This window comes from Oryctolagus cuniculus, chromosome 3, assembly GCF_051225735.1.
Source record: "Oryctolagus cuniculus isolate XC-2025 breed Fujian yellow rabbit chromosome 3, ASM5122573v1, whole genome shotgun sequence".
NCBI lineage: Eukaryota > Metazoa > Chordata > Mammalia > Lagomorpha > Leporidae > Oryctolagus > Oryctolagus cuniculus.
The window spans coordinates 37033208-37059346 of record NC_142869.1 but is presented as its reverse complement, the minus strand read 5'-3'; the positions used below and the strand labels follow the sequence as shown (position 1 = coordinate 37059346).

The 26139-nt window shown below is 42.8% G+C and overlaps 1 protein-coding gene across 14 annotated transcripts in view; it reads left to right on the top strand.

The window, feature by feature from the left end:
• The window catches only part of NBEAL1 (neurobeachin like 1), a 197675-nt gene that overhangs the window by 5078 nt on the left and 166458 nt on the right, over positions 1 to 26139 (top strand). For 13 of the 14 annotated variants that reach the window (XR_016231935.1, XR_016231936.1, XR_016231937.1 and 10 more), the window contains exon 3: positions 22730 to 22821. Coding sequence is in view for 4 of the 14 variants with exons in the window: in XM_089330021.1 (XP_089186147.1) it covers positions 22730 to 22821 (92 nt within the window). In the remaining 10 variants the exon portion in view is untranslated. Of the gene's footprint in view, positions 1 to 22729; positions 22822 to 26139 lie in introns of those variants that run through there. The other variant, XM_089330033.1, reaches the window with a different exon arrangement.

The following is a 26139-nucleotide window of genomic DNA, read 5'->3' as shown; positions in this document are numbered from 1 at the left end:
CTTTTAGTTTATATTATCTGTCGTCAGCATCAGGTTGTTCACTTTATCTTTTGATGCCTTTTTTTTTTTTTTTTTAAGATTTTACTTATTTATTTGAGAGGTAGAGTTACAGACAGAGGGAGAGACAGAAAGGTCTTCTTTGTCTTGGTTCACTCCCCAAATGGCCACAATGGCTGAGCTGCACTGATCTGAAGCCAGGAGCTAGGTGATTCTTCCTGGTCTCCTACATGAGTGCAGGAGCCCAAGCACTTGGGCCATCTTCCGCTGCTTTCCCCGGCCATAGCAGAGAGCTGGATTGGAAGAGGAGCTGCTGGGACTAGAACTGGTGCCCATGTGCAATGCCGGCGTTGCAGGCAGAGGATTAACCTACTGCGCCAGGGTGCTGGCCCTGATGCTATTTATTTTCTTTAATGTACTTAAGGTAGGAGAGACCATGTGGAGACAGTTTCTGTTTCTGTGTTATCAAAAAACTTTTTGTAATTCATGTATTTGCATAGAGAAAGATACATGTATCATAAACTCCATATCTCAATGGCTACCCTTTGACAGGCATAAGGATGTATTTTTGTTAGACATTTAGCTTTTTGGGAGTGCTAAAATTGGTCACCGGAATATGCAGAAGCGAGAAAGAGGACCTCTCAAATTCTTAGGTAAGATTAAGCTACTTTTGTACTGTTTAGTGTAAAGTATCAAATGTATTAACTAAGTTAAAAAAATTACTCAAAATCATGGAGTTTTGGAGCCGGTGCTGTGGTGCAGCGGGTTAAAGCCCTGGCCTGAAGCACCGGCGTCCCATATGGGCACTGGTTCTAGTCCCGGCTGCTCCTCTTCCAGTCCGGCCCTCTGCTGTGGTCTGGGATAGTGGTGGAAGATGGCCCAAGTTCTTGGGCCCCTGCACCCATGTGGGGGACCCTGAGGAAACTCCTGGCTCCTGGCTTCGGATTGGCGCAGCTCCTGCCGTTGCGGCTATCTGGGGAGTGAACCAGCGGATGGAAGACCTCTCTCTCTGTCTCTACCTCTCTATGTAACTCTGTCTTTCAAATGAATAGAACAAATCTTAAAAAAAAAAAATCACGGAGTTTTGAAATGTGGCAGTATACATCATAATACATAGTTTATTAGCTTTTTTTTTTTTTTTTTTAGAATAAAAAAAGATTTACTTATTTGAAAGGCAGAGTGACAGAGGGGGAGAAACAGAGAGAAAAAGATCTTCCATCTGCTGGTTCAGTCCCCAAATGGCTGTGGCTGGGCCAGGCAGAACCCAGGAGCTTAGAACTCCATTCTGGTATCCCACTTGAGTGGTTGGAGCCCCACCTTCCATTGCTTTCTCAGGCACATTAACAGGGAGTTGGATAGGAAGAGGAATAGCTGGGATTGAACCATCTCTCTGATAATGGGATGCCAGTGTGACCACAACTATCTTAACCTGCTGAGCCGGAACACTGGCCCCCAACATGTTTCTACAGGGGCTGGCGCTGTGATGTAGCGGGTAAAGCCGCTGTCTGCAGTGCCTGCAGCCCTTATATAAGGGTGCTGTTTCCAGACCTGGCTGCTCCACTTGGGATCCAGCTCTCTGCTATGGCTTGGAAAGGCAGTGGAAAATGACCCAAGTGGGCTGGCCTACGGCTCACTAGGCTAATCCTCCGCCTTGTGGCACCGGCACACCGGGTTCTAATCCCGGTCGGGGCGCTGGATTCTGTCCCAGTTGCCCCTCTTCTAGGCCAGCTCTCTGCTATGGCCAGGGAGTGCAGTGGAGGATGGCCCAAGTGCTTGGGCCCTGCACCCTATGGGAGACCAGGATAAGTACCTGGCTCCTGCCATCGGATCAGCGTGGTGCGCTGCCCACAGTGCACCGGCCGTGGCGGCCATTGGAGGGTGAACCAACGGCAAAGGAAGACCTTTCTCTCTGTCTCTCTCTCTCTCACTGTCCACTCTGCCTGTCAAAAAAAAAAAAAAAAAAAAAGAAAGAAAATGACCCAAGTGTTTGGGCTCCTGTACTCACATGGGAGACCTGGAGGAATCTACTGGCTCCTGGCTCTGGTTCAGTGCAGCTCCAGCCATTGCAACCATTTGGGGAGTGAACTAGCAGATAGCAGACTTCTCTGTTTCTGCCTCTGCCTCTGCCTCTGCCTCTCTCTAACTCTGCCTTTCAAATAAATAAATTAATCTTTTTAAAAAAATTATTTACATTGAAAACTTCTGTGAAGCTTCAGAATTGGAGTTCTACTTCTGATCCTAAGGACCTGAAAATAATTTACTTAGTTTCCTTACATTTCAGCTTTTTCATCTGTCAAATGGAAAAAATAACTATTTTACATACCTCTCAAAATTGTGGAGAAAAATAAAATGAATTGATTTTTGTATTTGAATGTATGTTAAGCATAGGAAGTATAAAAATGTAGTCTATTTGTATCCCCTAAGAAAACATGTGCATTAGTGTGTGTATCAAGATTACTTCCATTTTCCTTTATATGTAATAGTTGAAGGCAATAGTCCCTTGTCTTTTCATTGGTAGAAATGAGGCTTTTGGCTGGCGCCGCGGCTCACTAGGCTAATCCTTCGCCTTGCGGCGCAGGCACCCCGGGTTCTAGTCCCGGTCGGGGCGCCGGATTCTGTCCTGGTTGCCCCTCTTCCAGGCCAGCTCTCTGCTATGGCCCGGGAGTACAGTGGAGGATGGCCCAAGTGCTTGGGCCCTGCACCCCATGGGAAACCAGGATAAGCACCTGGCTCCTGCCTTTGGATCAGTGCGGTGTGCCGGCCGCGGCGGCCATTGGAGGGTGAACCAATGGCAAAGGAAGACCTTTCTCTCTGTCTCTCTCTCTCACTGTCCACTCTGCCTGTAAAAAAAAAAAAAAAAAAAAGAAAGAAATGAGGCTCTTCTCATATTGTCTTATATAATTTTTAAGCTGTACTAATTTATTTTTCCTTTCAAGTGTAGTGCTTAATTATCTTGAATAATGACTTGAGGGTTTTTTCCCCTACTCTAAACCAAGTTTGTTTTGGACCTTGGTGATGCTCCATTTCCTGCTGTTGCCCTTTGTCCTGCTAAATCTGGAATATGACTGAAATAGATAGTTTTGCAGTGAGCTCAGAGTAAATTTCCTTTTCTGAATAAGTTTTCTTTCATGAAGAAAATAGGATTTAGAGGTGTTTTATTCAGATACAAAGGTTAGTACTTCTTTTTGTATATAGATATGGAAAAAATTGAATGAGTACTCAATTAATTAGAAAATGATCAATTTAACAATACAGTATTGGTTATGATCTTAGGGAAACTTTTAGTAAGATGGACCAAACACATCAACCCTTATAATTTAACCCCATTTAATAAGTATCTGATATGGACAAAGTATGGAAATGGCTCTTGATATTTTGTGACTTAATAATGATAGTGTATGTAAGGAGGTAATAGTCTTTAAAGAAAAAAGTCAAATCATGAACAATAAATAGTAATGGTTATAATTACTTATTTTAAGAAATTAAATGTAAAAGCAAGAAATGCATATTTTATATCAGAGCTGAAGGTGGCACTTAGGAAATGAATATTGTGATTTGAGGAGCTTATACAGTACTCTTTTTTTTTTTTAACTTTTATTTAATGAATATAAATTTCCAAAGTACAGCTTATGGATTACAATGGCTTTTCCCCCCCATAACTTCCCTCCCACCCGCAACCCGACCTTATGCAGTACTCTTAAAAATTAAAATGCATGACAATTTTTTATTCTTTAGAGTACCAAATTTAAATTTCCTTTCTGGGTATCTGAGAGTTCCAGAAAATAGAATGATAGTATTTAATGTATAGTCATGTAGTATACTGTTTAGATGTGGAAGAGCCTAAAATAATGTCCAGTTTTTTTGTTTGTTTTGGAAACCATTGCTTAGACATGCCATTCACAAAATTAGCCTAGTGTAGGGTTTCAGATAAGCGTGCTCAGTTGTAGTGTCTGTAGAACATCTGGGCAGAAATACCATGCATGTGGGTCTGGGGTTGGGAAGTGAGATCTGTGCTAGAAAAAAAGATTTGAGAATCATATTAGCAGTCATTGGAGAGCTGCATGAGTGTAGGAAGAGAAGAGGGTCAAAGTCAGATGTCCTGGAACATTGTCATTTAAGAAGACAGTGGAAGAACAGTTTGTAAGGAGTTTGGATGAGAGGACTCCAAGAATGAGTGGTTGCTTCAGAAAGTAGAAGGATATTATAGAGAATGTAGTAGTTAGCTGGGTCAAATTGAACATAGCATTCAAGAAAAGCATTACAGAGAATGTATTGAATTTGACAGTTAAGAGATAGCTAGTGTCTTCAACAAAAGAAGTTCTGAAATGAGTGGGGAACAAAGATGTTAAAAATACAAGTCCTAATTTTATTAATTTAAGAACATTTTGTTAATTTATTTGAAAGGCAGAGAGAGACAGACAGAGATCTTTTTTATCTGCTGATCTATTCCCTCATGTGTCTGCAGCAACCAAACTGAAGGTAGGAAACTAGAACTCAATCCAGATCCTCTAAATAGGCAGCAGGGACCCAACTCCCTGAGTTATTACCAGTGTGTCCCAGAGTGCACGTTAGTAAGAAGCTGGAATTGGAAATGGAGCCAGGCCACTCTGATGGAATGTGGACCTTCCAAGTGGTGTCTTTTTAAAAAAGATTTATTATTTGAGAGGCAGAGTTACAGAGAAAGAGGGAGAGACAGAAAGAGCTTCCATCCACTGCTTTACTCCTCAGATGGCCACAATGGCCAGGCCGTTCCTGGCTGAAGGCAGGAGGCTGGACCTCTGTCTGGGTCTCCCACGTGGGTGGCAGGAGCCCAAGGTCTTGGGCCAACTTCCACTGTTTTTCCAGGGAACTAGGTTGGAAGCAGAACAGCTAAATCTTGAACTGGCACTCATATGGGATACTGGTATCACAGGTGGTGGCTTAACCTGCTGCACCACAACCCCAGCATCCGAAGTGGCATCTTAACTACTGCACCAGATATTAATCATTAATAATTACCCTTATTAATTTTTTTGTTAAATTAAACTTAAAATTGTTGCCAAAATGCTATGAATATTTTAAAATGTTTTCTTTTAATTTTTTGTACTAAATTGGTCAAGGATCTTGATTGGTCTGTGTGCTGCACTTTGCATGGGACCCTTTAGTGGAACTGGAAGCTCTCAGATTCCCAAGAATCTTTCTGTAACTTCAGAGATCTGTAATTTGAAAAATTTTCCTTTATAAATTGAATAGCCACTGATTGTCACTTGTTATCAATGCAAATATGACCCTTTTTTTTTTTTTTTTTGACAGAGTGGACAGTGAGAGAGAGAGACAGAGAGAAAGGTCTTCCTTTGCCGTTGGTTCACCCTCCAATGGCTGCCGCGGCCAGCGCGCTGCGGCCGGCGCACCACGCTGATGCGATGGCAGGAGCCAGGTGCTTCTCCTGGTCTCCCATGGGGTGCAGGGCCCAAGGGCTTGGGCCATCCTCCACTGCACTCCCTGGCCATAGCAGAGAGCTGGCCTGGAAGAGGGGCAACCGGGACAGAATCCGGCGCCCCGACCAGGACTAGACCCCGGTGTGCTGGCGCCGCAAGGCGGAGGATTAGCCTAGTGAGCCGCGGCGCCGGCCTGCAAATATGACCCTTGAAATGGAGCCACATAGGTCCAAGGAAGGCATCCCTAGTATGCTTGAAGTAATTAAAAATGGATAGAAATAAGAACATGAGCTTTAAATAATTTTTTATAGAAATTAGTGATCCCTGAAGATATTTCTTTGGAATTCATGGATCTCACTTTCAGAAACACAAACCTTGATCGGTTGTTAGATCTGACATTCTGCTATTCTGACTTTTCTAGAATTTTCTTTTCCTGTCTTAAAATTATCTGGTAAATTTGTCACAAAGGAGTGAAGGGTCAGGACCAAGAATCCAACTTTCCACAGTCTTTCTTGGCCACAATTATTACTACCTCTCCCGTATGCAAAGTGTACTTCCATGTCCATCTCAAGAACTCCAAATCTCATTTAATGCTGATCTCAGTCTGGAAACAGAAGGATCTTATGATATACATCAGATCCAGTTGTGGTTCTGTTGATCCTGAAATCTCTGAACTCAGAAGGCACCATAAATATCTGCCCCCCACACTTTAAACATTTAGTGGGAAAACTGGAATAGGAATGCCACAGTAAAGACTTTAAAAAGGGCAATGAGAGGGGTGGGCACTGTGGTGTAGTGGGTAAAGCCGCTGCCTGCAGTGCTGGCATCCCATAGAAGATGGCCCAAGTACTTGGGCCCCTGCACCAGCATGGGAGATCCAGAAGAAGCTCCTGGCTCCCAGCTTCAAATCGGCACAGCTCCAGCTGTTGCAGCTATCTGGGGAGTGAACCAGTGGATGGAAGACTTCTCTCTCTGTCTCTGCCTCTGCCTCTTTCTAACTCTGCCTTTCAAATAAATAAATCTTTTACTTTTTTAAAGGGAGGCCAATGAAAGGCACATAGGAGGTACTAGGTCTCTGAATACTGTGGGCAAATGTTGCCTGCTTGCTCCCTCTTAAGTTGGAGAAGGAGCATTCCATGACGTGACTCAGTCTGTGCCTTGGGAAAAGCTGTCTAGACCACTCTTCTCATTTTTTTTTTTTTGTTGTTGTTGTTAAAAAAGATTTATTTTGATAGGCAGAGAGAGAGAGCTCATCCATTCACTGGTCAATTTCCCAGATGGCTGCAGCAGAGCTGGGTCAATCTGAAGCTAGGAGCCAGGAGCTTTTTCTGGATCTCACATGTTGGATGGCAGGGGCCCAGGTGGCCTTTCCAGGAACATTAGCAGGGAGATGGATCAGAAGTGGAGCAGCCGGAACTCAAGCCAGCACCCATACAGGAGCCTGCATCACAGGTGATGGCTTTACTCGCTACACCACCATGTTAGGCTTCTTCTTCTTCTTCTTTTTTTTTTTTTTTTTTTTTTTTTTTTTTTTTTTGACAGGCAGAGTGGACAGTGAGAGAGAGAGAGAGAGAGAAACACAGAGAGAAAGGTCTTCTTTGCCGTTAATTCACTCTCCAATGGCCGCCGTGCCCGGTGCGCTGCGGCCGGCGCACCGCGCTGATCCGATGGCAGGAGCCAGGTACTTATCCTGGTCTCCCATGGGGTGCAGGGCCCAAGGACTTGGGCCATCCTCCACTGCACTCCTTGGCCACAGCATAGAGCTGGCCTGGAAGAGGGGCAACTGGGACAGAATCCGGCGCCCCGACCGGGACTAGAACCCGCTGTGCCAGCGCCGCAAGGCGGAGGATTAGCCTAGTGAGCCGTGGCATTGGCCTCATGTCCTGATTTTACCTGTCATTTGTCTGCATTATATTGTTCAAACCTGGAATTTCATTTGCTGTGTTAATAAAACGCTGTTTGAAAGTGAAATATCTCAGATGAAATTTGGAGTATTTCTCATTAGGGATTGGTAATTTTTTTAAAGATTTATTTTATTTATTTGAGAGGCAGAATTATAGAGAACGGAAGAGACAGAAAGGGAGAGGTCTTCTTCCTGCTGGTTCACTCCCAAGATGGCTGCAACAGCCAAAACTGGGCCAGAACCTGGAGCCAGGAGCTTCTTCCAGGTCTCCCACATAAGTCGCATGGCCCAGGGACTTGGGCCATCTTCTGTTGCTTTCCCAGGTGAAATAGCAGGGAGCTGGATTGGAAGTAGAGCAGCTGGGACTTGAACTGGCACCCATAAGAAATGCCCATTACACCACAATGCCAGCCCTGGGATTGGTGTATTCTAAACCTATTTTTATGTTGTTGTTGTTTTTTTTTAAAGATTGATTTATTTGAAAGGCTGAGTTACAGAGAGGCAGAGGCAGGAAGAGAGAGAGGTCTTCTATCCACTGGTTCACTCCCCAGTTGGATGCAATGTTTGGAGCTATGCCAATCTGAAGCCAGGAGCCAGGAGCTTCTTCCTGGTCTCCCACGTGGGTGCAGGGGCCCAAGGATTTGGGCCAACCTCTGCTGCTTTCCCAGGCCGTAGCAGAGAGTTGGAAGTGGAGCAGCCTGGACTTGAATGGTGCCCATATGGGATGCTGGCACTGCAGGCAGTGGCTTTACTAGCTATGCCACAGCCTGGCCCCTCAACCTATTTTTATATGTAGGTCTTTTTTTTTTTTTTAACTTAGAATATTTCTTTTGTTTGTGCAAGCATGGTTTCTATTTCTAAAGCTGGCTTTTTTTTTTTTTTTTTTTTTAAGATTTATGTTTATTTGAAAGGCAGAGTTACAGAGAGGCGGGTGGGGTGGGGTGGGGGAGCGGTGTCTTGCATTCGCTGATTCACTCTAGATGTCCTCAATGGCCAGAGCTGTGCTGATCCAAAGCCAGGTGCCAGGAGTTTCTTTCGGGTCTCCCATGCAGGTGGAGGGGCCCAAGGACCTGAGCCATCTTCTGCTGCTTTCCCAGGCGATAGCAGAGAGCTGATGGGAAGTGGAGCGGCGTGGCCTCGAACCAGCACCCAGATAAGATGCCGGTGGAAGATGGTCCAAGTACTTGGGCCCCTGCACCTGCATGGGAGACCGGAAGGAAACTCCTGGCATTGGCTTTGGATCAGCACAGCTCTGGGTCAGGGGCCCAAGGACTTGGGCTATCTTCTACTGTTTTCCCAGGCCATAGAAAAGAGCTGGATTGGAAGTGCAGCAACTGGGACTTGAACCAGTGTCCATAGGGGATGCTGGCGCTGTAGCTGGCGGCTTTACCCACTATGCCACAGTACCGGCCCCGCTGGCTTTCCTTTCATCAAAATTTTTGTTTCTGTGTGTTTAATTGACGATGCTTTCATCTGAGGGTGTGCTTTTCCAGCTAGATTCAGTTTCCCAAGGTAAATGGATGAAGTCATCAAGGATAGCTTAGTGTAAGAAGTAGTGTTGATCAAGGTTTTAAAGAATGAAGCAGTAGTCACAAAAAATGGTACAGGTGGCATAAGGCATGACCAAAAAGTACCATGGAAAAGTGGTCTTAGTATAAATTTATTTTTTTAGTAATACAGTAGGTTAGATTGTTTAGACTAAACCTCCTGAAAATTATACAAAATTCTAGATAAAATTTAAGAAACATGCTTTTTTTTTTTTCCCTTTGATGATTGGTTTATTTTTTATTTGAAAGGCAGAGTTAGAGAGAGTGAGAAACAGAGAGATCTTCCATCCTCTGATTCACTCCCCAAATGGAGTGACAGTTTGGAAGCCAGGACCAGAGCTAGGATGGTCTGAAGTCAGTAGCCAGGAGCTTCATCCAGGTCTCCCATATGGATGCGTGGACCTAAGCACTTGGGGCATCTTCCACTGCTTTTCCAGATTATTAGCAGAGAGCTGGATCGGAAATGATGCAGCTAGAACTCAGACTGGCACCCATATGTCATGTAGGCACTGCAGGTGGCGGCTTTATCTGCTACACTACAGCGCAAGCCCCAGGAAGCATCTTAAAAGTTTTGAAAAACTAGCAGGATGATAAGCTGTTATAAAGCCATGTCTTAAAAGTAGCAATGTAGTTTAATGGAAGCCACTTTTGCCTGGTGAACTTGAACTTTTGTTTTTGTTGCCTTGTGGCTGGATAGAAGTCAAAGCCAAGGGATTAAACAGAATGAGAATCTTAACAGATTTTCCCTGTGATCACAAAGGCTTACACAACTTCAGTGTAACCGCAAGCAGACCCACTCCAGTTTCCCACCTTCACTAGTGGACTTGAGGGAAAAGTGCTGTGAAAGAGAACCAACAGAAATAGAGAACGAAAGTACAAGGCACAGTGTGTAACATAAATATGCTTATTATGCTTAAAAAAGTAAAAGTCAACCCCAAACCGATTGTATATTTTATGGAACCTTAAAGTTAATTGTAGGGGCCTGTACTGTGGCGTATTGGGTAAAGCCACTGCCTGTGATGCCAGCATTCCATATGGGTGCTGGTTCCAGTACTGGCTATTCCACTTCTGATCCAGCTCTGATCCTTGCTAATGGCTTGGGAAGGCAGTAGAAGATGGCCTGAGTGCTCGGGCCCCTGAACCCCTGTGGGAGGCCTGGAAAAAGCTCCTGCCTCCTGGCTTTGGATTGGATTGGCCCAGCCCAGCTCCAGCCATTGCTGCCATTTGGGGAGTGAACTGGCAGATGAAAGACTTTTCTCCCTGTCTCTCCGTCTGTCTGTGACTCTGGAACTCTGTAATTCAAATAAATAAATCTTTTCAAAAAACTAAAAAGATTGAGCTGGTACTTTGGTGTACTAGACTAAGCCTCTGCCTGTGGTGCCAGCATCCCATATAGGCACAGGTTTATGTCCTGGCTGCTCCTCTTCCTATCCAGCTCTCTGCTGTGGCCTGAGATGTAGTAGAAGATGGCCTAAGTGCTTGGGTCCCTGCACCCATGAGGGGGACCCATAGGAAGCTCTCGGTACCTGGCTTTGGATCAGCTCAGCTCCGGCGGTTGTGGCCATTATGGGAGTAAACCAGCGGATGGAAGACCTTTCTGTCCCTCTCTCTGTAGCTGTACCTCTCAAATAAATTAATAAAATCTGTAAAAAAAAAAAAAAAGTTTGTAAATTAGACCATTACTTCATGTAACACATGGAAAAAATACAGTTAAACTACAGCTTAATACTTATGTCAGGATACATGAATTGACTATAGTAGTTTCTCATTGTTTGGAAATTTTTCATTGTTTTCTAGGGATTTATCAGTTTCTCTTCTTTGTTTGCATTGCTTGGCATAAGGCAGATAATCTTTTTTGCATGTATTTCAGTTCCTGTATTTGAGAGTATCACTTATTTTCAAGTTTGTAAGCATTTAGCTGTTGTTAGGAAGAAAACATCCAGTTTTGGTGACTCATTTAGTAATTGATGTCAGATTATACCTGATGCTCTGTTTTTATGCCTTTCTGCCTACATAATAACTTCATTCTATTGCTATTCATAATATAAGTTTTTTGAAGACATTTTGAATAGCAGTTAACATATGCAATATCAACTGTGCACATGAATCTAGCGAAGGGACTTAAATGTGAACACCTGTTGCTGTCTTTGCACTGCTGAGGCAATGATAAATGTCAGGGACCACTGTAAGAGCAATCATGCATTTTAACTTCAAAGATATCAAAATGTTTTAAAAGGTCTGTTATCTTAGAACCTTAGAAATGAAAAACATGAGTTGGCAGATATAAAAAAGAAATGAAATGTCTAGAAATTTGAGGGAAATCTCCCAAAGCCAATAATGGCCATTAAAAATTATTGAATGGTCTTAATTTAGGTGACTGAAGAGAAATATTTTAAAATTTTTTAGAATATATCATAGGAAGTCATATGGTGGAGAATATAGATGGAGGAATAAGAGTTGGAAGACAGTATGAGAAGGATTTAATAAATTGGAGAATAGAGGAAGAACAAAACAAGGTAGTACTTGTACTGTTATCTTCAACAGCTGAGAACTTTCCAGGATTGATGGAAGATAGCAAACTATAGAGATGAGAATCCCAGTGAATATCGAGGAGGATAAGTAAAACAAAATCCATACCTAGCTCCGTCATAATGAAAACTTAGTGATTTTGTAAAAATTTAAAAAGTGAAATGTTTAAAAGCCATCAGTGAAGGATTGAACAATTAGATTAATAGATGATTTTTTTTTTCAGTAAAGATGATGGAAAGGAAGGAAATGACCTGTTTTGTTTTTTGTTTTGTTTTGTTTTTAAATTTCATTTGTTTGAAAGGCAGAGTGACAGAGAGGGAGAGACAGAAAAAGATCTTCTCATCCATTGTTCTCTACCCCAAATGACTGCAATATCTGGGACTAGGCCACAGTAAATCCAGGAGACCAGAACTCTATCCGTGTCTCCCATGTGGTTGGCAGGCCCAAGTATTTGGACCATCTTCCTCTGCTTTCCCAGGTGCATTAACAAAGAGCTGGATTGATAGTGAAACAAGTGGGAGTTGAACAATTGCCCTGATATGGAATGCTGGCATCACAGGGGTTGGCTTAACCCCCTGTGTCACAGAGCAGTCAGAAATGACATCTTTATAAAGAAAAGGCTTGCTGATCTAGAATTTCCATCCATTGAAAATGATTTTCAAAAGAAAGATGAGATAAAAACCATTTTTAGCCATATACCAAGAGTTATATTTACTGGGAAAATGCAACAGTTTTAAATGTTTGTATCTCAAAGTGTAATTTTTTTTAAGGATTTAGTATTTATATTTGAAATAGTATTTATTTGAAGCCAGGAGCTAGGAGCTTCTTTCTGGTCTTCCCAGTGGGTGCAGGGTCCCAAATACTTGGACCATCACTTGCTGCTTTCCCAGGGAGCTGGATCAGAAGTGGAGCAGCAGGAAATGAACCAGTGCCCATTTGGGATGCCAGTGTCAACAGGCAGCTTAACCACTGCACCACAGCAGTAGCTCCCATAATATAATTTTAATATAAATTTTAATATATGCATTTAAGGAACTGCAGAGAAATGAGCATAGGACAGTCACAGTAGGTTTTTTCTATTAAAAAATTTTAGTAGTTTTAAACAAAATACTTTTCTCAATGAAAGAAAAGAGGACTTAAACAATAGAACTGACAAATTTATTACAATGAATTTATGTAGATTCTGTACCCAATATACATTATTTTAAATATGTGCAGATATTTTAAATGACAATAAAAGACTTTAAAGCTAGTTTGAAATTTTTGAGATATTGGAGTATATTTTTTCTTTGAGAGACAGAACTCCTGTCTTCTGGTTCACTCTTCAAATGACTGTTAATAGCCAGGGTGGGGCCAGGCCTTATCTGGGAGTTGGGAACTCATCCCAGGTCTCTCATGTGTGACAGGACACAAGTGCTTAGCCATCACCTGTTGCCTCTCAGGGTGCACATTAGCAGGAAGATGGAATCAGTAGTGGAGCTGGCACTTGAAACCAGACAGTCTGATGTAGGATGAGAGTGTCCTAAGTCATGTCTTAGCTACCATGTCAAATGCCTGTCCCTGTCAATTTGTTTTTGATCCCAATGTAGTTGTATGGACGAAAATGATAGCAAGAAGATTTAAAAAAAAAAAAGCCAAACAACAACAACAAAAAACTCAGTATTTGGAAGCCAAGGAATGTACTTTAAAATTAAACCTTGGTTGAAAACAAGCAATAAGGGAAAATTATACTTTTTTAAAAGTACCTTTTAGAAGTTGTTGGGAGGGAGGGAGGTATTTGGTACAGAGTTAATGCTGCTTGGGGTGGATTCAAGTCCAAGCTGCACTTAGATACCTGCTAATGAATACCCTGGGAAGCAGCAGGTGGTGGCCCAAGAGCGTGGGTCCCTGCCACCCACATGGGATTGTGTTCTGGGCTTCTGGCTTCAGCTTGGCCTTTCTTAGGTTGTTGTGGCCATTTTGAGAATGAACCAGTGGATGGAAGATCTCTTTTATTTCTATCTCTGTCTCTCTTTTTCTCTGTTTTTCTAAATAAGCAGATAAATAAAAAAGTTTGTGGGAAGGACACTATAGCATTACTTTGGCAAATTTGTGGCTATACACACACACGCACACACACACATATATGATAGAAATAGATAAAGGTTGAAAATTGATGGATTAATTGTTTGGGATAATCAGCCTCTACAATCTCTACCTCTTGGTATTTATAGCCTTATATAGTTCACACATTATACCAGGGTTAGTCCTTGCCATCAGTAAAATTTGGCAAAAGTAATAGTGTATCATTTCTGAAATTAGATTATTAAAGACAATGTAGTTTCCATCTCAGGTGTTGTTTTTTATTGTGGTTATTGTTTTAAAATACCACTCCCTTTGAGGAAAGCCATGTGCTCTATTACGAATATCCCTATGGAGAGACCCGTCTTGTGAAGGACTAAAGCCTATTGCTAACTACCATGAGTGAGTTTTTAAGTGGTTCCTCCAGTCCAGTGAAGCTTTGATATGAGTGCAGCCTCAGGTGACATAATCATTACAGACTCTTGAGAAAGACTGAGGTGGAACCACCTATCTGAGCCACTCTTGAGCCACCACTGTTCTGAGCCAAGGAGCAGTGAGATAATAACATGTTGTTTTAAGCTGTTGTTTTAGGAGAGCTTGTTATGTAGGAATGGGTAACTAGTACATTTAAGAAGATCAGAAGAGGACAAAACCAAAAGAAAATGAAGGGAATTGGAGTGTTTTTAATGTGGAAATTCTCAAATTTATTGTACTTATATTTGTTGCATGGAATATACATGTATCAGAAGGTTGGCATGTATTAAAGAATAGGTTTAACTAATCTGTGAATTGAAGCTGTTTCTTTTCCTCTGAGAGGCCGTTAAACTTCGGTCTTGGGCTATGTGCAGGAGCAAAACTGGCTATGAGTTAGGAGAGGCAGTGTTAAATTTTGGGTCCAGAGCAACCTAAGGGAAAAAGGGTTGTGTACTGTGTCTTCAGCGGGTTAGGGCGTACCCAGCTGCTTCTGGCCTGCCTGATCCAGGGTCTCCACATTAGCTCATATCCGAACCCCTCTGCCAAATGCTAATCTGCTCTCCTAGTCAGTCCAGTTTGAGTCCTTGGGTTTCATAGGAGAGAACTATATGTCATGCCCTGGGAGCCAGGAAAGAAGTCAGAGCTCAGAATCCTCAGACTGGCTGGGGCCTGTTGCCTTCAGAGGACATCTTCCAGGAGTCCGCACCTATACCGAACCTTAGGCCATGGATTTGTGTACTGGCTTTTTTTAGCCAGCTTTTGTGAGAACTCCTTTAAGCTTTTAAGGGAAGGGGTGTGAGGTCCCAACTACCTAACAGACTGGATATTTCCCAAGAACAGCTTGGGTTTCCTGCTAAGGACCCTAGGAAGATAAATCCTTTTCTTTCTTTCTGAATTCATTTGCTTTTATTTTTCTAAGAACTATAAACTGGCTATTTTCCATGTTCTCAGGGCCCCTGGGTAGAGAGACAAAGCTTGATGATTTCAGAGCAGACATAGGCCAAGAAACCGTGGCATTGAGTGTGCTGAGTCCAGACAAATGATATTTATATACACATCCAAATTTGAAGAGAAAATGTATTTCTTTAGGTTTCAAACACTGTAATAGATGTAAAGCAAAAATAAAAACCTGTTGCAAAGTTCTGAAAAAAAAAAAAAAAAAGAATAGGTTTAAATTTAATATATTGTCAGAGGGGTCAACCAACCAGGTAAGCCACTGGTTAAGGTAGCCACCTCCCTGTAGCCACCTCCCTGTTTAAAATATTCACCTCCCTCATCAGAGTAGGTCCTATTTCTCATTTCAACTCCTGATTCCAACTTCTGCTAATGTGTATTTGTGAGGCCACAATAATGGCTTAAATGATTGGGTTCCTGCCACCCACATAGGAGACTTGCATTGAGTTTCTAGCTCACATTTTTGGCTTACTGAGCCCTGGCTATTAGGGGCATTTGGGCAGTGAACCAACAGATTGGAGTTCTTTCTCTCTCTCTGTTTCTCTGCTTCTCAAATAAATGTAAAAATATAAATATCATATATTAATATCTACCATCTTCTTGCAATGAATGGTATAAATGCAATGATTATATGTATAGACACAACTTTTTTAAAAAATTCAAGAAATAGAGATTGTTTCCATGTGCTGGTTCACTCTCCACGTGCCCACAATGGCTGGGGGGCTAGGCTGGGATTGAAGTGGGAACTGTGAACTCAATCCAGGTTTCCCAAGTACATGGCAGGAACCCATTCGCTTGAGGTGACCATTTGGCCCAGCGTTTACGCCGCTACTTGGAATGTCCAAATCCCTTATTGCAATGTCCTGGTTCGAGTCTCAAGTCTTTATGATTCCAGCTTCCTGTTAATATGCATCCAGGGAGGCAACAGTTGATGGGTCCCTGCCAGTGGGAGAGCTGGATTGCCTTCTTGGCTCATTGCATTAGCCTCACCCAGCCCTGACTTCTTTGGGCATTTGGGAAAGGAATCTGTGGATGGAGATTCCTCTTTCTGTCTTTCAAAAAAAAAAAAAAAAAAAAAAAAGAGAGAGAGAGAGAAAGAAAAGGAAAGAGCAGCCCAATCACTTAGCCATTACCGCTGCCTCCAGGATCAGCATTAGCAGGTCTGTAGGTAGCTGGAGTCTGGAGCAAAAGCCAGGAATCAAACAATCCAGGCACTCTGAAGTGGCTGCCGATGTCTTAACTGGCATCTTAACCATTGGGCTAGGCTTATGTCCCTTTGGATATACTTTTTAATTGAGAATCTGGAAGTAGATTTGAGAATAAATAAATAACTCTTCCTTCTGCATATTTTTCTATTGATTTTATAAGGAACTTGCAAGATTTTTTTTTCCCCATAAAGCACTCCTAATGAAAAAGACTTGATAGCAGAGTTTCTGTGGTAGTAATAGTTGTGGTAGCTGACATATTTTGAATGCTTGCTAAATGCCAGGCACTGCTGAGTGCCTAATGATATTATCTCTTAACCTTACAAGGTAGGAAGTATTTGTCTTCATTTTGTAGATGAAGAACAGCTTAGAGGCATGAAATAATCTCCCCAAAGTCGTACAGATAGTAAATGCAAAGAGATTAGAGGGGAAAATGAAATTAAAATGAGGTGACAAAGGAGATCATGAGATCTAAATATGTATATCATAGTACATTCCTTTTTTTGTGGGAGTTTCCTGATTTTGGCATATGTAGGTTATGAAGATAATATTGAAATGCTTTGCGTATATGCTATATGCTAAGCCATGTTCTAGGCCCTTGGCATTTATTAATTTATATAATTTTCACAGCAGTCTTGTAAGATAGGCACTATCATAATACATTTTTATGGAGGAAAAACCTGATGTACAAACATAGTGTGACTCATTGAAGAAAGTGACAACAGGGTTTAGAGTCCAAATAATTTGGCCCCAGCACTCCTGCACTACTTCAAACATTTGTGAGTTGGCTTAATATTATGCAAATGAGTACTGTGGTATTTCATCATATGAAACATCTTTTTTTTTTTTTTTTTTGACAGGCAGAGTGGATAGTGAGAGAGAGAGACGGAGAGAAAGGTCTTCCTTTTGCCGTTGGTTCACCCTCCAATGGCCGCCGCGGCCAGCGCGCTGCGGCCGGCGCACCGCTCTGATCCGATGGCAGGAGCCCGGTACTTATCCTGGTCTCCCATGGGGTGCAGGGCCCAAGTACTTGGGCCATCCTTCCCTGCACCCCCGGGCCACAGCAGAGAGCTGGCCTGGAAGAAGGGCAACTGAGACAGAATCTGGCGCCCCGACTGGGACTAGAACCCGGTGTGCCAGCGCCGCAAGGCGGAGGATTAGCCTATTGAGCCACGGCGCCGGCCCATATGAAACATCTTAAGCATAATGTTTAATTAGTGTTGTTCCTGGTGTGTGGAGATCTTTGTTTTTACAGCCTTTGGAGCAAAGTGTAACTCTTCTGAGGGTTTTTTCCTGGGCTGTATGGAATGTGACTATTTTTTTGTGTTAAATTTTTTTAAAATATTGATTTATTTATTTGCAGGACAGAGTTGCAGAGGCAGAGAGAGAGAGAGAGAGGTCCTCCATTCACTGCTTCACTCCCAAAATAGCCACAGTGGCTGGAGCTGGGCCAATCTGAAGCCAGGATCCTGAAGCCTCTTCTGGGTCTCCCACGTGGGTGCGGGGGCCCAAGGACCTGGGCTATCTTCCACTGCTTTCCCAGGCCAAAGCAGAGAGATCACAAGTGAAACAGCCGGGACTTGAACCCGTGTCCACATGGGATGCTGGCGCTGCAGGCAGAGGCTGTACCGACCACGCCACAGTGCCAGCCCCTGTGTTAAATTTTTTATGGCCTTGGGTTTAGTGATTATGACTAAACTCCCCTTTTCCTCTCCAAGCACTAACATAAATGGATAGGAGACATTAGACAAGTTTTATATCGTAGAACTTTCCTTTTCTAACCTCTAAAGTGGGGGAAATTAAGTCACCTTCTCTGAATAGTTGTGAGGGAGGCAAATGCTCAAGAAATTGTTAGTTTCTTGAAATGTCATTTCTCAGTAAATAAAAAAATTCCATATTTAAGTACTTTTCTTTCCTTTATAGTTGCTCAGTATCTTAGGAGAACTTTGTGCTTGCCAAACACTTGGTAGCCCTGACCTTTAGAATTTGACCCAGATACTATAGAGTTCCTCAATAAAATATGAAAAGAAATGCATGAATTCTTTATAATGCTGGGAGACTGTTTTATGTCTCACTTCTACTGAGAGGTTTTACTCTATTAAAAAGGAACAACGATAAGGAAAAACTCCAGCTACTTGTATTTTCTAGAATTTTATCTTGAATGGAAAAATGAATGAGTGACTAAATGAATGACATTCTGATTGGAAGTAGAAAAAGCAACTAGTGAAACTTGAGAAAATTTCTCACAAGAGGTTGTTCTTTGAGATATTTCCATCTTTCATTTTCAGTGATGATGTAAACAGTGGTAATTTACAAGCTGAGTTTGGAACAGTATATTAATAGAAAAAACCAAATACACAAAAGGTCAACAGTTCCTGTATATTCTGGGAACATTCTTTTAGATTCTGATATGTGGTATAATGCTTTTTCAGAAATACATTGCTTAGGTTCTTTTCATGCAAAACCAGTGCTTAAACTATTCAGTGACTGGGGCTGGTGCTGTGGCACAGCAGGTTAGGCTGCCATCTGTAGTGCCGGCATCCCATATGGGTGCTGGTTTGTGTCCTGGCTGCTCCACTTCTGATCCAGCTTCCTGCTAATGTGCCTGGGAAAGCAGCGGAGGATGGCCCAAGTGCTTGGGCCCCTGCACCCATATTGGAGACCCAGATGAAGCACCTGGCTTCGGGCTGGTCCAGCCCTGCCATTGTGGCCATCTGGGAAGTGAACCAACAGATGGAGGATCTTTCTCTATCTCTCCTATGTTTCTTTGTAACTCTGCCTTTTAATAAAGATATATATATATAATATAATAAAGATATATATACACACATATATAAAGTATATTTTATATAAAAGGCTATTCAATTACTAAGTGACTAAAACTCCTGAATCACATATTGAAGTATTGAGAAAGCAATAAAAAAAAACTAAGTACGATGCAGCTTGTATATGTGTGTGTATATGTATATATATTCTTATATATATATATATATACTTAAAGATTTATTTATTTGAAAGGCAAAGTAACAGAGGGAGAGGCAAAGAGAGATTGTTCATCTGCTGGCTCACTCCCCAAATAGCAACACAGCTGGTGATGGGCTAGGCCAGAGCCAGGATTCTGGAATTCCATCTGTGTCTCCCATGTGGGTGGTGGGGACCCAAGTACATGGCCCTTCTGCTGCTGCTTTCACAGGCACATTAGCAGGGAACTGAATTGGAAGCAGAACAGCTGGGACTTGAACTGGCACTCCTTCATGAAATGGAAATCCCTCTTTCTGAGGGATTATTTTTTTAACTCAGCTTTATTGAGTTGTCATTTACAAACCATAAATACACAATTTTTTTTTTTTTTTTATTTTTTTACAGGCAGAGTGGACAGTGAGAGAGAGACAGAGAGAAAGGTCTTCCTTTTGCCGTTGGTTCACCCTCCAATGGCCGCCGCGGCCGGCGCGCTGCGGCCGGCGCACCGCGCTGATCCAATGGCAGGAGCCAGGAGCCAGGTGCTTTTCCTGGTCTCCCATGGGGTGCAGGGCCCAAGCACCTGGGCCATCCTCCACTGCACTCCCTGGCCACAGCAGAGGGCTGGCCTGGAAGAGGGGCAACCGGGACAGAATCCGGCGCCCCGACCGGGACTAGAACCCGGTGTGCCGGCGCCGCTAGGCGGAGGATTAGCCTAGTGAGCCGCGGCGCCGGCCTAATACACAATTTTTTTAAAAAAAATTTTTGACAGTCAGAGTGGACAGTGGGAGAGAGAGAGAAAGGACTTCCTTTTCCATTGGTTCACCCCCCAGTGGCTGCTGTGGCCAGCGTGCTGCGGCCGGCGCACCGCACTGATCCGAAGCCAGGAGCCAGGTGCTTCTCCTGGTCTCCCATGGGGTGCAGGGCCCAAGCACTTGGGCCATCCTCCACCGCACTCCCGGGCCACAGCAGAGAGCTGACCTGGAAGAGGAGCAACCGGGATAGAATACGGCGCCCCAACCAGGACTAGAACTCGGTGTGCCGGCGCCACAGATGAAGATTAGCCTATTGAGCTGTGGCGCCGGCCAGTACACAAATTTTAGATGTCAGAAATGATGACCTTTAAAAAAACCTATTTTACTTGAAAGTTAGAGAAGACAGAAAGAGAAAAAAAAGAGATATCTTCCATCTGATGATTTACTTCCCAAATGTGTTCAACAGCGGGGCTGGGCCAGGCAGAAAGAAGTCAAGAGTCCATGTTGGTGGCAGGGGCCCAAGCCAAAAATGATGACTTTTGATATGTGCAAACATTTTGTAACCATTACCTAATCAAAAAATGGGAAATGGGGCCGGTGCTATGGTACAGCAGGTTAACGCCCTAGCCTGTTTTGCGCCAGTTGTATACCCGGGTGCTCCACTTCTGAACTAGCTCTCTGCTGTGGCCTGGGATAGCAGTGGAGGATGGCCCAAGTCCTTGGGCCATTGCACCCGCATGGGAGACCCGGAAGAAGCTCCTGGCTCCTGGCTTCGGATCAGCACAGCTCCGGCCATTTTGCAACCAGTTGGGGAGTAAACCATGAGATGGAAGACTCTCTCTCTCTCTGCCTCTCATCTCTGTGTAACTCTTTCAAACAAATAAATAAATCTTTTTTAAAAAATGGGAAATTTCCATCACCTAAGAAGTTCTTTTCTGTGTCTCCTTGTTCCCCGTTTTTGTCATTCCAAAAGTAGCCATGGATCCGATTTTTTTGTCAACATAGCCTGCTCTAGAATTTCTTATGAATTAAACCCTACTGTGTATATGCTTTGAAGGCTGGCAGCTTTTGCTCAAATGCTTTTGAAGCTTTTATATGTTGTGAGTATCAGTGGTTTGTTTTCTTTCCTGAGTCACCTTCCATTGTATAAATATTCCAGAATATGTTTATTCATTAACCTACTGATAGAGCTTTTGTTTGTTTCTTAACTATTAAAAATAAAGCTTCTATGAATATTTTTGTATAAGTTTGTTTATGGATATATGTTTTCATCTCTCTAGAAGAGAAATGGCTGGGCCATATGATCAGTGTATGTTTAACTGTAAAGAAACTGTCAAATTGTTTTTCAAGTGATGATACCATTTAAAAAATTATTTGAGAGAAAGAGAAACAGAAAAAGAGAGTTCTCATGTGCTAGTTTACTCCCCAACTGCCCATAATGGCCGGAATAGGGCTTAGCAGATCCTGGAGCCAGGAGCTCAATCGAGGTCTCCTGGTGGGTAGCAGGAATTACTTTAGTCCTCACTGCTGCTTCCCAGAATTTGCATTAGCAGGAATCTGAAGTTAGGAGCTGGAGCCAGACACTGAACTTAGTTACCCTGATGTGGGACATAGGCATCTTCACCACCATCTTAACCATAAGCTAAAGTCTGTCCCGAGCCTCTGTCTTCTTATTGGTACCTTTTGAGGAGTAATAGCCTTTACATTTAATCAGTAACATTTTTTTTTTTTTTACTTTTGACTCACGATTTTTATGTTCTGAGAAATGTTTTCTTTATCCCTAGGTAGGAAAGATACTTTATATCCTAGAAGATTTTTTTATATTACTAATATTGATCTGTTTCCAATTTGATCTTATTTGTGCATTTTACACTTCTCATTAATTTGTTGGACAGATATTTATTGAGCACCCTTTTGGCGTCAGTCACTTTTTTTTTTTTTTTTTTTTTTTTTGACAGGCAGAGTGGACAGAGAGAGAGACAGAGAGAAAGGTCTTCCTTTGCCGTTGGTTCACCCTCCAATGGCCGCTGCCGCCGGCGCGCTGTGGCTGGCGCACCGCGCTGATCCCGAGCCAGGAGCCAGGTACTTCTCCTGGTCTCCCATGGGGTGCAGGGCCCAAGGACTTGGGCCATCCTCCACTGCACTCCCTGGCCACAGCAGAGAGCTGGACAGGAAGAGGAGTGACCGGGACAGAATCCGGCACCCCAACCAGGACTAGACCCCGGGGTGCTGGCGCCACAGGGGGAGGATTGAGCCATGGCACCGGCCTGGCGTCAGTCACTTTTACGGTACTAAGTATTTATTAGTAAACAAAAAGGTGAAAAATCCACACATTTGTAAAACCTACATTCCTAGGGTAACAGTCAGTGAACTAATAAATAACTAAATTATAGAATATGTTGAAGGACCATAGGGCTTGGAAACAGGATTGGATAAGATCAAAGGCAGCACGAATGTTTGCAATTTTTAGAAAGCTGGTTAAAAATAGGCATCATTGAAAATTTATCATTTAAAGAATGATTTGAAGAAGATGAGGGAGTTAGCCATTCCTGTATTTAGGAGAACAGTTATTTGGGATAGAAAAACCAACCAGTGTAAAGGCCTTTGGGTGGGAGCATGTCTGGCATGTCCCAGGAACAGCCAGGGTGGCTAGTGTTATATGGAGTAACTGGATAAGGTTACAGTGATATGAGAAGGCCAGTTGTTTAGAATCTGATAGGGCGTTGTTAAGATTGGCTTTCAGTGACGTGGAGAGTCATTTGAGTTGTCATTGTATTTAACGTATTTTAAAACAGACCTACAAGTATGTCTTCCTCAGTATCACTTAAAGATTTCATTATTTCTTCTTTATTTATCTATTTAAAGTGAAAGTCTCCCTCTCTGTCCCCCAGCAGGCATATTTAATATTACAATGGTTTTCTTATTTCAGAAAGATCCGGATTACCTGAAGCTGTGGTTGGACAATTTTGTTTCTAGCTACGAACAATTCTTAGATGTTGACTTCGAAAAACTGCCTACCAGGTATGTAGAAATACTAATTTCTCACCCTTAGATAAGTTTGTTCATTTTTGGTACAAAGGTTTCCTTGATGGCATATGGCAAGAATGGCAATTATGTTACACTCTTACACTCTTTGCTCTTATGGCAGACTACTAATTGATCACAGTAGTCTTTCTTGGTGATACTAAACTTGACTTCTAGAAGCCACTTTTCTGCTTTGATGATACACTACCAACTGTGTGTCCTGCAAGTCACTTCGTTTCTGACACTAACTAACCAGTGATAGGACTAAGTCTGACAATGGAAGGACAGAGTCCTTCACAAGACTGTCCTCACTTCAGACATCATGTCCTGGGGCCACCCACACTTCTGCCCAAGCGGCTATAATTCAGGGTTCTCAGGCCCCTCTCAGGAATTGTAACTCACTATACTTAGACAACTCAGAAAGCACTGCACTTAGGATTCTAGTTTTGTTATAGGACACATGTAGAAAGGTCGTCCTAGATGCAGAACTTTCTTGCCCTCTCCTCTTGGAGTCAGAAGCATCACTGCTGATGTTTGCCCCTGAACATTGTCCCTGAACGTCAGTGTGTTCACCATTCCAGAAACTCTTTAAAGGTTTTATTTATTTATTTGACAGATAGAGTTACAGACAGGGAGAGACAGAGAAGTCTTTCATCCACTGGTTCACTCCGCAAATGGCCACCATGGCCAGCGCTGGGCTGACCAGGAGCCGGGTCTCACACGCTGATGCAGCGGCCCAAGCACTTGGGCCATCTTCCATTGCTCTTCTAGGCCATAGCAGAGAGCTGGATCAGAAGAGGAACAGCTGGGACACCAACCAGTGCCATATGGGATGCAGGCTTCTGCTCAGCCTACTATACAACAGTGCCACCTGCTCCCCCTGCCCACATGAAACTCTTGGGCACTCTGAGTGGCCAGAGTTTTACTGGGGTCTTATTACATTATTGACCATGTGGGGAGTTGAACTCCATTTACAACCCCTCTCCCTTTCCAGGAGGTTGGTGGGAGTGAAAAGTTCCATCCTGCTCATGCTTGGTCTTTCTGGCCCTCCCATGCAAACTGAATCATTTCATTTACATAAACTCAGGAGTAGTCCCAAGAGACAAAAGATATTCCTGTCACTCAGAAATTCCAGAGTTTTTGAAACTCAGTGGTGTGAACCTAGGACCAAGACTAGACATGTATCCTTTACTATAACTTGGATATGCAAGTTCAGACTTATTTCCATTTCTGGTCTTAGAGCAGAGGCTTTGAAGACAGTTAGTGTTAGAAAAGTATTTAAATTTTTTAAAACTTGATTTAAAAATTGTAAGATGGAGGAAAATTTCAAATGTTTTAAGAAAGTACAACTGAAAGTACAAATCTTTTATACCATTCCTATACCCACTCATGTTTGTAGATTCTCAGAGTTCCCAGGCCACTTCCCAGGTAACATGTTTTCTATATCTCAAGCTATATTGAAAGGCTTGTAGTTGTTAGGCTAGAGAAGTTGGCTAGAATGAAAAGTAGGAGAATTGAGGCAGGTATTTAGCCATAAAAAGAGCTACAGTCGTAGTTATGTGATGAGAGAGAAAGGGGAAAGTTAAGGTATTGGTAGATGATGAGAAAGAGTACCTGGAGAATGAACAGCCTGGTTGGGGGAAAGTATTTGCAGTTGAGGGTGTAGGTAGGCAGTTAGAGGGAAGGTACAGGAGAATTTATGAGAATATCATGATCAGCTTTGTTTTTGTTTTTTTCAAGTCATTTCGGGGGGCTGGCTTTTTTCAAGGCCTGCCTCTACTTCCAATCCAGCTCCCTGTTAATGCACATCCTGGTAGGTAGCGTTGATGTCTCAAACAGTTGGATTGCTGCCACCCATTTGAGAGACCCAGATTGAGTTCTGGGCTCCTGGTCTGGGTCTGGCCCAACTTTGGTTGTTGTGGGCATTTGGGGAGTGAACCAGCAGGTGGAAGCTCTGTCTCTGTCTCACTTTGCAGAGGTTGCATGGAGAGTGTTTATTTTTTTTAACTTTTATTTAATAAATACAAATTTCCAAAGTACAGCTTAGGATTACAGTGGCTTTTTCCCCCCATAACTTCCCTGCCACCCGCAACCTCCCATTTCCCGCTCCCTCTCCCATTCCATTCACATCAAGATTCATTTTCAATTATCTTTATATACAGAAGACCAATTTAGTATATATTAAGTAAAGATTTCAGCAGTTTGCACCCACACAGAAACTCAAAGTGTAAAATATTGTTTGAGTACTAGTTATAGCATTAATTCACATTGTACAACACATTAAGGACAGATATCCTACATGGGGAGTAAGTGCACAGTGACTCCTGTTGTTGTCTTAACAATTGACACTCTTGTTTATGGCATCAGTAATCACCCTAGGCGCTCGTCATGAATTGCCAAGGCTATGGAAGCCTGTTGAGTTTGCCAACTCCGATCTTATTTAGACAAGGTCATAGTCAAAGTGGAAGTTCTCTCCTCCTTTCAGAGAAAGGTACCTCCTTCTTTTATGGCTGGTTCTTTCCACTGGGATCTCACTCGCAGAGATCTTTCATTTAGGTTTGTTTTGTTGTTGTTGTTGTTGTTGTTGTTGTTTTTTTTCGCCAGAGTGTCTTGCTTTCCATGCCTAAAATGCTCTTATGGGCTCTTCAGCCAGATCCGAATTCCTTAAGGGCCGGTTCTGAGGCCAGAGTGCTGTTTAGGACATTTGCCATTCTATGAGTCTGCTGTGTATCTCGCTTCCCATGTTGGATCGTTCTGGAGAGTGTTTAAATTTTTTGTTTTTTGTTTTTTTGAAAGGCAGAGTTACACAGTGAGAGAGACAGAGAGAAAGGTCTTCCTTCCATTGGTTTACCCCCCAAATGGCCGCTGCGGCCGGCGCACAGCGCCGATCCAAAGCCAAGAGCCAGGTGCTTCCTTCTGGTCTCCCATGTGGGTGCAGGGCCCAAGCACTTGGGCCATCCTCCACTGCCTTCCCGGGCCACAGCAGAGAGCTGGACTGGAAGAGGAGCAACCGGGACAGAGTCTGGCACCCCGACCGAGACTAGAACCCGGGGTGCTGGCGCTGCAGGTGGAGGATTAGCTTAGTGAGCCGTGGTGCTGGTCGAGAGTGTTTAAATTTAAAGCAAGAAACCCTGTTAAGAAATAATAGTGCTAATCCAGAGAGGAAATCATTATGACTGGACAAGATATTGAACTCAAGAGAGGATATGGCTATGCTGAGGAAGGATTACTACTTTATTATTAATAAATATATAGTTTCAGATTTTTTTCCTTGTTACATTATTTGTGGTAAGTTTATAAAGGTTGGAAAGTATT